Raw genomic sequence first — 14,445 nt, 5'->3', positions numbered from 1 at the left:
ATACCAGGACGACGATCTAAGATCTTGTTTTCCCCATAGGAGATTGCCATCAGGCACCTCTTCGATTGCCCCAACTGCTCCCTAATCTTAGTCATACCTAAAATTGGCCCGTGGGGGTATCTCAAAGTCGATTTAGGTTTAATGATTTTGTTCTTATTTTTTTTTTTTTGCTTTTTGTAACCGTTAATGGGTTTTCTGTTTACTTTTTTCAACTCGGCAGCTCGTCCCCAAAAGCGGGGCGTGTTCTTTGTTGTTTTTGTTGCTCTGTTGCTTGGTTTTTTGTTTTGTTTTGTTTGGTTTTTTTCTCTGCCCCAGTAGCAAAACATTGAACCCCATGTATTCTCTATGTGCTGGAGTCTCAGCGATGCTACAAGTGGTTTCTCATCTTCTGGTGGTTGTTGTTGTTGCTGTTGTTCTGTGTTTTAGGCGGGTGTAAAGGGGGGTTCAATGAGGGTTATTTGTTAGACGATTAAATAGTTTCGCTTCGACGTTTTATTATAACTTCTTTTGTTTGTTTTTTTCTTTTTTACCAATAAAACTAAAGACTGACAAAAAAAAAAACTGTTCAATTAGCAGTTTGTGAACAGAACAGAAAAAAAAAACGCAAATTGGTCAAAAAATAAGTGTAGTATAGAGCTTATCGGATGATATCAAATATTTATATAATATTTTAGTCAGCTCAGATTTCTTTAGGTAAAGTTTCAAAAGGAAACATTTGCAACAAATTTGATTATTGGTCAAGTTAGGGAGGAAAGAATCGTCCGCTTACCAGAGTCTCGATTGTTAAGAAGTTTGGAAAAGGTGCGTCAAAATATTTCAACACTTTCCCTGTCTTTGGTACTTAACAGAATCTTGCAGTATCAAGAAAGGTTAGGGGTTTCGAAAGGGGTTTATGGATAGCCCCAAATGCATGTCTTCAAATGGATACTATTTAATTTTTGGACGAAAGTACTTCTGTTTAAAGGACTTTAGCTAAATTTGTTAGGGCATTCAAAATTCGTTTTATTATTCACCATCTGTAGGTTTCTTTTCAGCTTGCTACCACAAGACTATTTTGACAATGGGATTTGGTTGTGCTTTTATTTTATTTTGAATAACTGCCTCATTATATCAGAGATAGAAGCATAGAGGGGCAGAGGTGGAGACGAGGCAGTCATGTGAACCAATTATTGCATAACTTTTGACCATTTATATTGGAACGTGAGCCTAACAATAATGGGAGCCGCTCATTTTCCCCCCACCCTCTGGGTAATTCTCCAAACAATGTACATAGCAAAATGCTGCATAATTACAGGTCCAATCTTACGGCAAACAACACCTACAAATCATAAAGGCCATCTACCCAACGCCCACCGCCCACCCACCAGACATCCCTCGGCTCAGACAAGAGCTAATGGAATTTGAACATCAACCCTCCGACACTTGAGGTGAATGCGAATGGATAGATGACTTGATGGTTGAATGGTTGGACGATGGTGGCGCATGCTGCTAATGTGGCGCTTATTAGCAAGGACTTACGCATCCTCATCGTATGGGGCTGTGTGCTTAATCCACTGGAAACATCATTGTGAGCACCTGTTTAATTGCGCTAATCACCGGGAGCAAACATTATTGCCCTCCCTCGTCATCATCATCATCATCAGCAGTAGCAGCAGCAGCAAGGAGGGCAATGGGGGTCCTTTGACCCCGCGGATCACATTTTAATGTTAATTTTATGACTCTTGAATAGCAGCTGGACGATAAGAACATACTAAGGGGCAGGATGTCTAATACGAAATGGCCCTTTGGACCGAAAAACTATCAAAAGAATGGAGCAAACATTCTTCTAATAGGAAAGCCTTGCTTAAAGCATGCAAACAATTATATTTTGAAAGCCGCGAAGACTTATGTACATACATATGTATAAAAAATATTATTTAAATATTTATTTGATGTATTGCTAAGTCTTGTATCCCGTGAAGAAAACGTCAAAATATATCTCAAAATCTACTATAAACTAAATTCTTACACAAGTGTAACACTACAAAATTTGTGATTTTTCATACACACACACACACTCTCACTATCACACACACTAAATTGTGCGTGAGGGAAAGGATTATGACCACATGGAGGACTGTAAGAGAAAATACACTTTCAAGATCCTAATGTTAGGCGATTCGGGAGTTGGTAAAACTTGCCTATTGCAACGTTTTTTAGAGAATCGTTATATGGATAACTCTGAGAGTACGGTGGGGATCGATTTTCGTTTGCATACCCATAAATTGTCCGGGCATTTGGTGGACCTACAACTGTGGGATACCGCAGGTGAGGAGCGTTTCCGTTCGGTGGGAGCTATATACTATCGGGGAGCACATGGCATAATATTGGTCTATGACACAACGAAACGTGAAACTTTTAATAATATCGATAGCTGGCTGCTGGATATTCAGAGGCATGCGGCGGAGGGTGTCAATATAATGATAGTGGGCAACAAATGTGATGCCCTGGGCCAGCGTCAGGTGAGTCACCAGACAGCTGCTCTCTTTGCCGCTCAATTGCACATGCCTTTCTTTGAGGCCTCGGCGAAAAGTGATTTGAATGTGCAAGACATATTCACCAACATGTCGGTGATGATCTATAATCGATTGATTGCACCACGCATACTAGATTCTAGGGCCGATTCATCAGTGGTCACAACAAAAAGACGTCCATCCTTAACCAGCAGTGTGCGAGTTAAGGCCAATCCGGCTAAGGTGCAGCATTCATCCTGTTGCTAAATCTATAGGTTTACATACATCTTATGAACGTAACAATGTCCAACCCCCGCCCCAAACCCCAGCAATCAACTACCGTCTGATATAACAATCATCCCCATCCTGCAATCAAATCATTTGGCAATTGTCCAGCATCAATTTGTGCGGACTTACACATCATCATCGTAAAAACGGGCATCTTGGCAAGACGGAGGGTGAGAGTATGAGAAAGTGAAGGTGGAGATGGAGGCGGGTTCATTATGATTGCATTTTCATGTAATGACATATAACACATTAAAGCTATTTGCCATGCGCATAATCTGTTGATTTTCTCAAGTCTCAAGGTACTAGAAGCTTAAATTTATATATGTATATTTTTATTTATCATTTCTTAATAAAAAAAAACTGTCAGCTCTGTGGATAGCAGAGAAAGAAGGATGTGTCCTTGTAGACACGTTTTCAATTCTTTTCTTTATATACTTATTCTAGACTATAATTTCCGCTTTAATTTTCTTTGTTTAGGCGTACTTTGAGCATTAATATTGAATCGAAGCAATATATATTTACACAAAATTCCAAAGAATCAAGTTTTTAACAGAAAATAAACTTATTAAAAAGACAATACGACTTTAGAAGTAATTTGTGATGGATATTAATCAGTTTGCACAAAACTTTATTTTTCAACTTATCAAAAAAATCAAAAGCAAAAGTTGTAGATTTTTTAAACTTCTTTAAGTAAGTCAATTGCTAACATTGAACAAAATGACAATACAATTTATAATTAATATATCGTATATTAACATCGGTCAGTTCTTTAATTGATTGAGTATAATATATATTCAATTCGATTTTTTGAAGTTACTATTAGGCCAGACAAAGTACTCCCTTACCTAACAAAACAATGGCATGTTGAAAAAAAAAAAAAAGAAAAACAAAAAATATACATAAAAAAAAAAAAACTAAAAAAAATACAAAAAGACACAGATATTCATTACTTAGATATTTAGGATTAATGTGCGTTTACATGGTTCCTAGATTTATTGTAGATTCACGCATTACGTATTCGTGTCCGGTTTGAATCGCTTCACAGAATTATTGGTGGCTCCATTAGTTTTACGCTTTATCGGCCCATCTATGGGCCAGGTGAGATTGGCTTCTTCGGCGTATCTGGCGAAGATTTGCTTCAGTTTGACTTTAAGCTCTTCCTGGACCACCATACTGAAATTGCCCATGGCAAAGGCCAGATTCTTAAGGACTAGCCTTGGCTTACAGGTGATCATATTGATCTCAGGTATATATCGTTCTGGATAAATAGTTTCCTTGTTCTCTAACGGCGTCTTATTGAGCTCCAAAGCGTTGCGCATTGTTAGTGAGCTATGTGGCCGCACTAGACGATAGATTTCGCCCATATGGCGATAATATTTGTGATTCAGAGGAGAGCGACAGCCGGGATCACGAACCTTTAGAATACGGAGCTCGCGTAGAGCATGTTGCAGACTCAAACGGCATTCGGTGACTGCAAAAAAAGATAATAACTTTAGAATAATTCAGGGAAAGAGGGCGCCAAAAGTTTCCCACCTGTGGTATCCAGATCCTTGGCAACTCTCACCCAAGCCGTACGCTTCTCTAGCGTAGTGGCCTTTTCAAAGGTATGCGGATGATCACGCAAGACACGGGTTAGCTGATAAGGACTTATGGTGGGCAGTGGTCGTGATGTGCGCTCCATATGCCTCACCAAATCTTCGGCAGCCGGCTGACGTTCTCGTCTTGGATCGAGTATTCCATCAGCGGGCACCACGGGGGCATGTATAACCGGCAGCGATAGGGAGGCACATCATTGTCATTTATGGATGACAATGATGTGGTGGTCAACCGTCCGGTTAGCAAACGTTTCGCCTCCTCCGTATCCCAGGGCATACAGAAACGACTCATTTTGTTCATTTGAACTGAGGAAATAGCAGTGCTCTTGTCCGTAGAGCCGCTCATCAAGGACTCATATATACTACATCGTTTCACCTCCTCTAGAAATTTCTGATGTACAATGTAGTAGTAGGGCTCCAGCGGATGGTAACGCACATCGACAAGAAATTTCAATTGTTCCAATGCCTGCCACCAGTTTTGTGGCCAAGGATTCTCAACGCCCCGCTCCAGATCTTCCATATAGGTGCGAAAAGCGAATTTAAACATGGACCAAATGTCACGATGATTCACTGCAACACAAAGATTTATTATAACCGCTCGATTCCATTGAAATTCTTAAGTGATGACTTACTGTTGGGAAATTTTTCACGCGCCGAACGCCATACCTCTAAACGTTCCTGCTCTGTGTATTTCTGTGGAGTTGGAATCGGCTCGCCTGGACGTGGCTTGCGCAACTCCCAATATAGATGATCGTAACGGGAGAAATGTTGCATTAGAGCCGGCAACTTATCCTTGTAATGCATCCATTGGTATTTGCGCGCAATTTCATCAAATTTACTAAATAGACGATGTGATTTCTCCCACACTTTGATACTGGTCTTAATGGGACGCATTAGGTCCGACATGGAGGCTATTTTGGGAAAGACTGACATATTTTCCAGCAGAAAACTCCAACAGGCCTTACATGCCACCTCTGAAGGAATAGAAGACGAAGAAGTTCTATAATTTAATGGATACTCATCAGACAGATCATTACACTTACCTGGCATATGAAATTTCTTGGAAATCTGCTGCCAAAATTCGGCACATTTGCATATCAATTGTGGATTCTTGCTATGGAGCTGCGGTATGGCCATAATTTCACGTATAAATGATCCAGTTCGAGACATATTCAAATGATAATGAAAGACCTGGCTATTGCTCCAGACGTGCAATGAATTGCCAGCCTCAAGACTCTCTACAAGTTCCACTTTAATATCACTGAATGGAGACTCAACAGCGGGTGCTATGGCGGGCAGGGTGGCAAGGGCAATGTTCGCTGGGCCAAGCCCATCCCAGCCACTATTTAAAGCGCTTTGATGGACTCTTACCAATTGAGTACCACCCACTGATGATCCTCCATCGGCGGACAGGGTGGTTGTAGCTGTTCCTGTTGACGATTGGGGCATTTGGGCAGTGGCTGAGTTTATTTTAGCTACAGCCGCCCTATCAGTCCGAACGGAGGTAATTGGCACCAGTTTGGGCATCTTTGGCACAGGAGAGCCCAACAAAGTGGCCACATTATGTATTGCCGTTGTTGAGGCCATCGCAGTGCTGGTTGTAGCGGCGGATAGTGTAGATGGGCCGGCTGTTGGTGTGGTGGGTATGGGTACTCCACGTATAATAGCCACTGGAGCATTTGCAGCAGCAATGGGTGCCAATACTGGCGGCGCCACAGTCGATGGACAGGCACGTGGACGCACTACAACCTGCAGGCCATTTCGCATCACACTTTGAATGGCATTCGTTGTGGTGGGAATAGGCAACGGGGTAAATCCATTTGGAGTCAGTGTATTGGCCAAAGTTGAAGCTGATAAGGATATTGGAGTGACGAATCCTGGTGATGATGTTGACGTTCCTGATGTCGTTGATGAGGGTGATGCAATGGGATTCGTATTGGAATTAACACTGATCGGTACCAAATTAATAGATGCCGAAATTTTGGATATGCTAATGTTGGGATTACCAGTGAGTTGAGCAGCGGCGGTGATGGTGGTAGTGGCGGTGGTAGTGATGGTGCTGGTACTGGTAGACTCCTTGGTCGCTGATGGTGGATACACTATGGCTAATGGTAGACGCGGTGGATTTACCGTTGGCATTGGGTTATTCATTGGACTTGTCAGCATACTGAAGGTTGCCAAGGGTGTTGTCGATGTTCCTGTTCCAACATTAGGTTTGTGTTTTGAACTCGCTGGCATGGATTGGCTCAAACGATGCATTGGCAATTGTTGCTGCATCTGCATCTGCTTGTACATGGTGCCGATGACATTTTCGAAATACCATTTATCCTGTAGTAAATAGCCGCATTTACGCATCTCGGATAGCTCTTGATGGAAGCAGCGCAGTGTCAGCCAAGTTATCTCACATCTCTGATAACTGCAATTCACCACGCTGGCGACCTTTAGCCAGAGGTCGTGATAGCGCGGTAATTTCTGGATCACAGGTATATTGAGATCCACCAGTTTCAACAACTCGGGCATCCCTTTGATCGTATTAATTAGCGTTGTGACTGTGCGAAAATGTTCGATGGGATCAAACCAGCCATTCTGCAAATACAGCGATGATTTGCACACCGTATTCGGCATTTGATGGACATGGGGAGCTAGGAACGAGAGCAGATGCCACAGCTCCGAGTTCTGTACCCCGTTTACGGTGCGACCCAGCTCCCATTCGTAACGGGTCTGTAGATAGAGCCAACGTTTCATTAGCTTGGTGGCCTTGTCGCGTAACTCATTCGATATGGAGCCCCAGATGAGGCCACGATGGCGATAGTTATCATAGCCCGGGCGGTAGATATCGTAGAGTTGCGGATAGGACTTAACCGCCTCAACGAGACGCCGATGCTCTTCAGTGCACTGGAATTCATTGACATCCTTGTCGGCCATCAAATCAACATCAATTATTTCGTTTGCAGGATTAGTCACCACCACTTCCAAATCGTCCTCATCATTTCCTAAACTTTCTACGGGCATTTTGGGCGTACGTTTCAGAGGCAATTTAGCTACATGATCATAAAGAAACATCATATCCTCTTCATGTAGCATGACCGGACGACGACGACGCCGATTGGCGGCGCCAATAGGCTGCACAATCATCCGTCGATAATTGCGAAGACGGCGCACATGCTTCTGATATTTATAGCGTAATTCTGCCCAAGAGCTAAGGCATTGAGTCAGATCTAGGGACAATTGATTGGCTATGCTCTGCCACAGTTCCTCCTTGTACAAGTCATCAGTGAAGCGTGGATGACTCGTATCATAGAGGGCGCCTTGTTTGCCAACCAAAACAATTAGACGTCGTTCCAACTTTAGCTTTTCCAATGTTGTGGGCAGGACATTCGTCTGCTGCTTCAGATTCGAGAGCTCCTCCTCCGTTGGCTTTACCTCAGTCTCCTCTTCCTCAGCAATTGGGTGCTCCTCTGCAGAAAGAAAATATCAGTCAATTTTGAATATTTGTGTCCGTTGGAAACTTTTAGCCACTTACTCTCCATGGTCTTTTAGCATCCACGTCGACGACTTCGCGCCCTTTGAAAGCATAAACCGTAAAATTTAATGGAATTAAGAAGACGTTCCATACGCCTGCCTACCCAATCCGACCTCCACCTCCGGGAAATAGATGAATCTTTCGCGGCAAACAAAAAAAACGTCTAATCTGGCTAAGGAATCGTTTTGTTGTCGCCAATTTAATTTTGCACAACGCGCAGTGCAAAAAAAAAAAGATACTATATTAGTTGCGGCTTCCTTTTTAGACAGCCAAATTCTCACAGGGACGGCGATTCAAATACATATATAGTCTACCATCTCTAGCTGATAGTCGACTCGATATCGATAGACAAATGTTTGATCACAAAAATTTATGGTTTATGAGTTCATTTACGACAGAACAGCACGTTTAATTGAAAATCGCATTAATTAATTTTCTTTTACGAAACCAATTATAATTTTGTATTTTGTTGGACGTCCGTTACAGGTGAGAGAAAATGAGATAGCTATATCTACATTTTTTTAAAGTGTGACCGTTTCATGATACTATGTAGCGATGGACAAACGAGATTGTTATCGGAAACTTATTGATGGAAATAGGTATTATTCAATATGGCGGTCAGCAGGGCTGGAAAGTTTTTTTTTTTGGTTTAGTTTTTGGATGTTTGTCTCTTCTTCTTCACTTTCTAAACACACAAAGTGACACTGAGTTATAATTCTGTGAAGGTGAATTTCTCGGCTGGTGCCTCCATCTTCTTGGAAATTGTATAAATTTCTTTGAATCTTGGTTTTCTGTCAAACTCAAATTAAATACATTTTTTACACATGATTTTAATTTTAAGCTGTCTCCCTTTCACTTACGAGCATTGCATCCGTTATTTTCCCATACTGCGAATAATGAAGTGTGATGTGGGCATGCTGCTCATAGGCGATCAAAAACCGCTAAATTCCGTTCAAAGCTGATTTATTTGTTTATATCAAATGAAAACAAATAAAATATATTATTTAAATGCGAAAATACTTACCTAAGCACATATTAAAAATTTAATTTTTGCAACGTTCATTTATTCAATTTAAGTAAATGGAGGTAAATCATTTTTTTATTGGCTGTTAAGCGGTTTTTATTTTGCCCGTTGATTTGCCATCACTAACAGACAGCATGCCGGTTGGCCTGTTGACTTTCATAACACATTTTAAATTGTTGATGACTTAAAACTTGGTTAGCACCTAGCTGATAGGTAATTCCATGTGGAACAGAACACGATGGCTGTGGATGGGCGTCGGTCAAAGGGCGACGTCAGGACGTCTCCTGTGTCGGCATATTCGTACCTCAGTGGCCGCGCCGGCTAAAATGTTTGTGGACAAGGAGAATCAATATGCGCATGGGATTCTGGAGGAATCCAGTAAACCATATCAAATATTAAGGAGTAGCATGGTGGCTGGTGGAGTACTCAGTACCAAGGTGACTACCACGCAGGGCTGGCTGGTCGGAGCGAACCGCCAGGATGAAAATCCGAATGCCCTGTATGCCGACTTTCTGGGCTTAGTAGAGCATTGTCGGAGCACAAATACTCAGTTAAGTGAACCATGTTTCAAGGATTTTGTACGCAATCTTTGCGACCAGATGCATCATTTCACTGATGACCAACTGTTGGGCTTTTTGCATGGCCTGAGCCGACTGCCCTCACCCGAATCAACAAAATCCCCAAACTATATGGAACTGTGGAACACTCTGGACATTGAATGCTGTAGACGCATTGAGCGCTGGCCTACCAACCAATTGCTCCTGGTGAGCGATGCCTGGTATCAATTGGGTCTGGCCCGGATTGGTGAGTACGTTTGGCAGGCCCTGCGGAAGCTTGGACGCAAAGTGAGAAAACTGCCACCGGAGCAGCTGGTGCAGTCCATGTTTCTGTGCAACCTGCTGCGACGTCCTGTATTCGAGATGTTTGACTTTGAGATGAATCTGGCTCGCTGTGTGAACGATATGACGCTCCAGGAACTGGGTGTCATGGCCATGGGATTCTTTAAGACTCAGACACCCATACGGAATCCTGAGCTACTGGCTCAGCTGTATACACGATTGGAGGCTGAACTGGATACGGTGGAGGATATCACTTTGGTGGCCATGCTAAAGGTTCTACGATATAGCAGTAAATTGCCGCAGGTCGAGGCTCTACATCGCTTACTCCGTTCTCTGCAATCACAAGTAGAGCGTGTGTCCCTGCTAACTTGCCTACACATGGCTCTGTTGGGATGTGAACTCCAGACCTGCAATGATGAACTAATTGAAAAGATTCTATTACGTTTTGAACGGCAGCTGGACGAGACCCGTCTCAAGGATATGGAACGTATTTGTCTGGCCATGGGCTTGTTCAACTTCACAAGTTCCTCGCAAGTGGAGCAACGATTAATCCAACGTCTGCCGCAACTTTTGCGTGAACGTTTGGACGAAATAGTTCGCCATCCACGCTGCTTTACCAATTGCCTGCAATTCATCTCGATGCGCGGTATTCACGATTTGGAATTGCTAGAAGTGGCCATGGAGCCGCGTTTCATACGCCACACATATCCCAGTGGCCTGCCCGGCAGGGATTATTTTCACCTGGACACCTTTGCCCAGCTGCTGGGTGAAAAATATGAAGGACCCCGCCTCACCGACAAACAACGTCAGCAGATGGGCAAAATGTATACCCAATATATTCCCGCCAACGATGGACGCTTCAAGTTGAATAGCACAGATCGAATCCTGGTAGAGATTCGTGACACAGCCGCTCCACTGTTTCGCGGTTTAAGTTTTAAACACATTTTACCCAACTACGAGAGGTGTGATCTAGTAATTTGCTATGATCGTGGCCAACAGCGATCGATAGCTATTGATTCTACCGATTGTCCTGCGGATTATAGTGGTATTGTGCTCACCAGAGAACATCTACTGGGTAAAGAGACCGCAGCAAATGCCAATGTAGACACTGTGGCCATTGTAATAGCCGGATGGAACAATGTGATAAGAGAAAAGAATCGTTTTACGGGCCAATTTGCCATGAAGCTAAGGCAGCTTCGGCAATTGGGTCATAAACCAGTTGTGGTAAGTAATGACATGTGCCGGATTCCACTTCCCTTTTTATCTCATTCCTGCATCATTCCAGATCTATTGGCATGAATGGCGGTCATTGGAAACTACAGCGGATCGTCAGAACTTTTTAAAACGTCGTTTACGGCAAGATGCAAATATTTAACAACCATCTAACTCTGAAGGTAACTGGAGGAGAAGAGAAGCTCTTTGGTGTTTTTGTTTTTAGTATCGTAGTCACATGGTATAACAAATTTACTGGCAACACTAAAAAGATCTAAGCCTAAGATGATGTCTATTTTGTTGATAACGATGATGATGGCTGCCCGCAGCCAAGCCCACGACGATGTCCTCCATGATGATGCCAACGATGATGCTTTCAACAAGGGTCAAAGAGTTCCATGTAGGGCACGCTTTGTATATTCATAAACCACGAATAAAGTGGCCGTTGCCGGTATGGTGCGAAGAACTGAGGGCAATAGACCACGATAAAGGGCCAATACGCCCTCACGTCGCACAATATCGGCACCAACGGCGAACATGCTCTGATTTAGATTCTTCACCTGTATGCGACTCTTTATAACATCGGCCGGAAATGTGGAGGTCCATAAGCATACACCTCCAAAGGCACCAGCAATCATTGTACGTAATGGTCCAATTTCGTCTTTGGTCTGTGTTTCCCTACAATCAAAAAGAGAAGAGAAATTCCATTAAACACAAAATAAACACTAACATCCATTACTCACTTCCGTAGCAATTCCCGGGTTCCTTCATAACTGCCAAAGAAAAAGAAATAGCCAGGCATTTCACGCATAAATGTGGAGCTCAATCCGCGATAGAAACCACGAATGCCTGACAAAGAGAGAGAATGAATGAATGAGTAAGACAGGGAGAGGAAGAGATAATGAAATATTATTAATCAATGGTTTATAACTTCCGATCAGTAAGGGGTCAAGTGCTTGACCACTGAATGGAAAATAACTAGTTATTTTTTGAAACCCCCCACAAACGTTGGCACGTGAGGCCAAGATTTCTATTTATAATAATGATTAGCTTTCGTTAAGGATGATGATAAGGAGAGTAGAGGCTTTCCTAAAATCAATAACAATAACAATAAAGACGTCACTGGCCACCAATCGGACCATTATTGCTGATCTTTAATGAATTAGCTAAACTAAGCAACAACAACGGAAGATGATGGAGAGGCCATTCAAAGAGATGCAGTAAATTTCCATTTGAATTTATCTGACAGACTGACTGATAATAAATATATACATATTCCCTTTTCCTTTTGTCATTATCCACTTAAAGACACACTTTCACTCAATCTCTTCCCGTCTCTCTCTCGATCGTCAATTGCAATCAAACTGAACATGAATATGGAGAATTTTGATTCAATACGAATTTTGTTGAGATCAGTTATCTGAATGGAATCATTGACAATTGTTAAAACTCATTCTAATGAGTTCCCTCTGGCAACAACTCAACCCTCAAGGGTACACAGAAATTACAGTCATGTGTTTGTGTTGAAGATTAAATATAAATTATGAAGAGAAACCGAGATAATCTAATCTAATTCGCGTGCCACAAAACAGTTTCTGTTTGTGTTTTTTCTTCTTTTTGAAATCAGCAATCAATTTTCAGATCAGAATCTATTTTCAAGAAATTTTTAACGATAAGAGACCTTAGCCTTGGCTTTGACCACTTTCCACTTTCATTTCGTTTCAGCACTCACCTTCTGTTCGCCAAATGTATCGAGTTAGGGTCCATGGTGTACGCAAATCCGATGAGGCACTGGGCTCAACCAAATTCTTCATTTCCCGTAGTGCCTGGAGTTTGCATTTAATCAGCTCAGTGGGGCAGAGCGTCAATGTGGAAAAACAGGCGGCCAGTGATCCGGCGCATGCATTCTCAACGGTACTCAGTTCGCTGCTAGCCTCTTTGCCCACCATAAATGAGACAAATTTTTGACAGCCACCATAGGCGGCAAATAGAACCGAATTTTCGGCCACATTGGCAAATACGGCGGGCACTGAGCCGGCATAGAGACCACGCATAACGCCATCCTTCTGATATGTCTTAACAAAGCAATCCCACATGCCCTTATAGCTCTCGGGAAAGGTTTGGAGCTTCACTTTGACAGTGTCCAGGGGCTGGGATACATAGACTTGCGCCGCACCGCCTGCAAAAACAAAACACAAAAACTCAAATGTGAAAACATATTCTGATGCCGGATCTAGAGGGAGTCCTCCACGTTTTAAAGATCGAACCACATTTCTTCTTCTTTGATTTCATTAATTAGAAACAATCAATGATCACAAGAGCAAATGTTATATTCTCTCTCTTCCTCTATCTCTCTCTCACCTCTTACTCTCTTTTATGCTAATTGTGTATTTAACAATGTACTTACCGAGAGAACCGGCGATAAAGTCTATAAGCCCTTCGACAAAGTTAATATTGTTGCCGGTATTGCCGCCATGCATGTCTAAATGTAATATTTTTCTCAACACGTTGCCAATTACACGGAGGATGCCGTCTCGGATCGCTTCAAGAGCTGACAGTAAACTGAGCGAACCAAATCGTCGGCGTACGGAGCCGCTGCGGCCGCTGCCGTCATCAAATTCCGAATCGTCGCCAATGTCGTCTCCCTTCTCGGCCTCCTCTAAGGCCTTTGCATATGCTTCGGCAATTTGATCCGGCGTCATTATCAGTACACCACTGCCCACACTACTAGATCCGATTGGTGGTGGTGGCTCATTCTCAATGTTCTTTAAAGTGTGTTTGTGGGTTCTTGTTGTTGCTCTTCTCTTCCATTGTGTTGCTCTTTGCTTTGTTGCTGTTGCTGCTGCTGTCACTGCCTCTGCCGGCGTCGGCGTCATGATTGTTGTGTCTATTGATGGGTGTCTGTATAAATGTGTGTGTTTGTGAGTGGGTGTGCGACCGCGTTTTACTCTCGCACTCGCTGCTTATTTGCTCGGTTGGTCAGTATTTGTTTTTGTTCTTTGCTCAATTACGTCATTCTAACGTGAACTCGAAAGACGAGCACGCTTTCCTGGTACGTGCTGTTGTTGTTGATGGTGTTTCTGTTGTTGCGGTTTCCTTTGCCTTTGCAGATCAAAATCGAAACTTTTGTACATTTTGTTTAACAAGAATTTTGAATTTGCAACTGATATAAAATGAAAAGTTGCCACGTCGTCCTTACATCAAATGAGAACTATTTCAATGAGAATTTCAAACATTGTTTTCATCGACCACTTGTGAGATGGGAAAATTCTGTCACCTTTTGTGATTTCCATCATGGACTTAGCCTCACCTCTCTGCCATATGCTCTGTGTGCTGTCAGGAAAAACCACTAGAAAATAATGAAAAAATTAAACACCCTTGAAGTAGACTATAGAAAATTTTCAAAACGTTTACACAAAGGAACTTGACGAAATCCATACAAAACTAAAACCCTTAACCGAAACTCTGAAAT

The 14,445-nt window shown here is 42.5% G+C and overlaps 3 protein-coding genes and 1 long non-coding RNA gene across 5 annotated transcripts; 2 read left to right on the top strand and 2 right to left on the bottom strand.

The window, feature by feature from the left end:
* Positions 1-1,977: 1,977 nt before the first annotated feature.
* Positions 1,978-3,054, top strand: LOC137586715 (uncharacterized). Of its 2 annotated transcripts, none has more exons than XR_011033819.1 (2): positions 1,978-2,501; positions 2,650-3,054. It is a non-coding gene; the product is annotated as an uncharacterized lncRNA (long non-coding RNA). The 2 variants fall into 2 exon arrangements; XR_011033818.1 differs by having other exon boundaries at positions 2,559-3,054.
* A 320-nt stretch (positions 3,055-3,374) lies between these two features.
* On the bottom strand, positions 3,375-8,338 carry Hmr (Hybrid male rescue). Its single transcript, XM_068302843.1, is given in 6 exon segments — positions 3,375-4,251; positions 4,314-4,473; positions 4,476-4,945; positions 5,008-5,349; positions 5,419-7,833; positions 7,899-8,338. Coding segments are annotated over 6 exon segments (3,855 nt in total). The 5' UTR covers positions 7,906-8,338; the 3' UTR covers positions 3,375-3,790.
* A 700-nt stretch (positions 8,339-9,038) lies between these two features.
* On the top strand, positions 9,039-11,523 carry LOC137586687 (FAST kinase domain-containing protein 5, mitochondrial). Its single transcript, XM_068302817.1, has 2 exons — positions 9,039-10,985; positions 11,047-11,523. Exons 1-2 carry the CDS (start codon positions 9,144-9,146, stop codon positions 11,134-11,136), a joined length of 1,932 nt encoding a protein of 643 aa, XP_068158918.1. The 5' UTR covers positions 9,039-9,143; the 3' UTR covers positions 11,137-11,523.
* On the bottom strand, positions 11,180-14,223 carry LOC137586695 (mitochondrial ornithine transporter 1). Its single transcript, XM_068302826.1, has 4 exons — positions 13,381-14,223; positions 12,706-13,152; positions 11,717-11,822; positions 11,180-11,651 (listed from the first exon to the last, which is right to left on the bottom strand). The coding sequence occupies exons 1-4, from the start codon at positions 13,847-13,849 to the stop codon at positions 11,360-11,362; spliced, it is 1,314 nt and encodes a 437-aa protein (XP_068158927.1). The 5' UTR covers positions 13,850-14,223; the 3' UTR covers positions 11,180-11,359.
* Positions 14,224-14,445: the final 222 nt, after the last annotated feature.

Source organism: Drosophila tropicalis, unplaced genomic scaffold (assembly GCF_018151085.1).
Source record: "Drosophila tropicalis isolate 14030-0801.00 unplaced genomic scaffold, ASM1815108v1 contig_158, whole genome shotgun sequence".
NCBI classification, from domain to species: domain Eukaryota; kingdom Metazoa; phylum Arthropoda; class Insecta; order Diptera; family Drosophilidae; genus Drosophila; species Drosophila tropicalis.
This window is presented reverse-complemented; position numbering and strand designations above follow the sequence as displayed.

Excerpts from the sequence above, each read along its gene's own strand:
- LOC137586695 (XM_068302826.1), bottom strand. The coding sequence starts at position 13,849 with ATGACGCCGACGCCGGCAGAGGCAGTGACAGCAGCAGCAACAGCAACA. Across the intron at positions 13,153-13,380 it reads CTTTATCGCCGGTTCTCTCG|GCGGTGCGGCGCAAGTCTAT; the intron begins GTAAGTACATTG and ends TTGTTTTTGCAG. Across the intron at positions 11,652-11,716 it reads ACCCGGGAATTGCTACGGAA|GGAAACACAGACCAAAGACG; the intron begins GTGAGTAATGGA and ends TTTTGATTGTAG.
- LOC137586687 (XM_068302817.1), top strand. The coding sequence starts at position 9,144 with ATGTGGAACAGAACACGATGGCTGTGGATGGGCGTCGGTCAAAGGGCG. Across the intron at positions 10,986-11,046 it reads TGGGTCATAAACCAGTTGTG|ATCTATTGGCATGAATGGCG; the intron begins GTAAGTAATGAC and ends GCATCATTCCAG.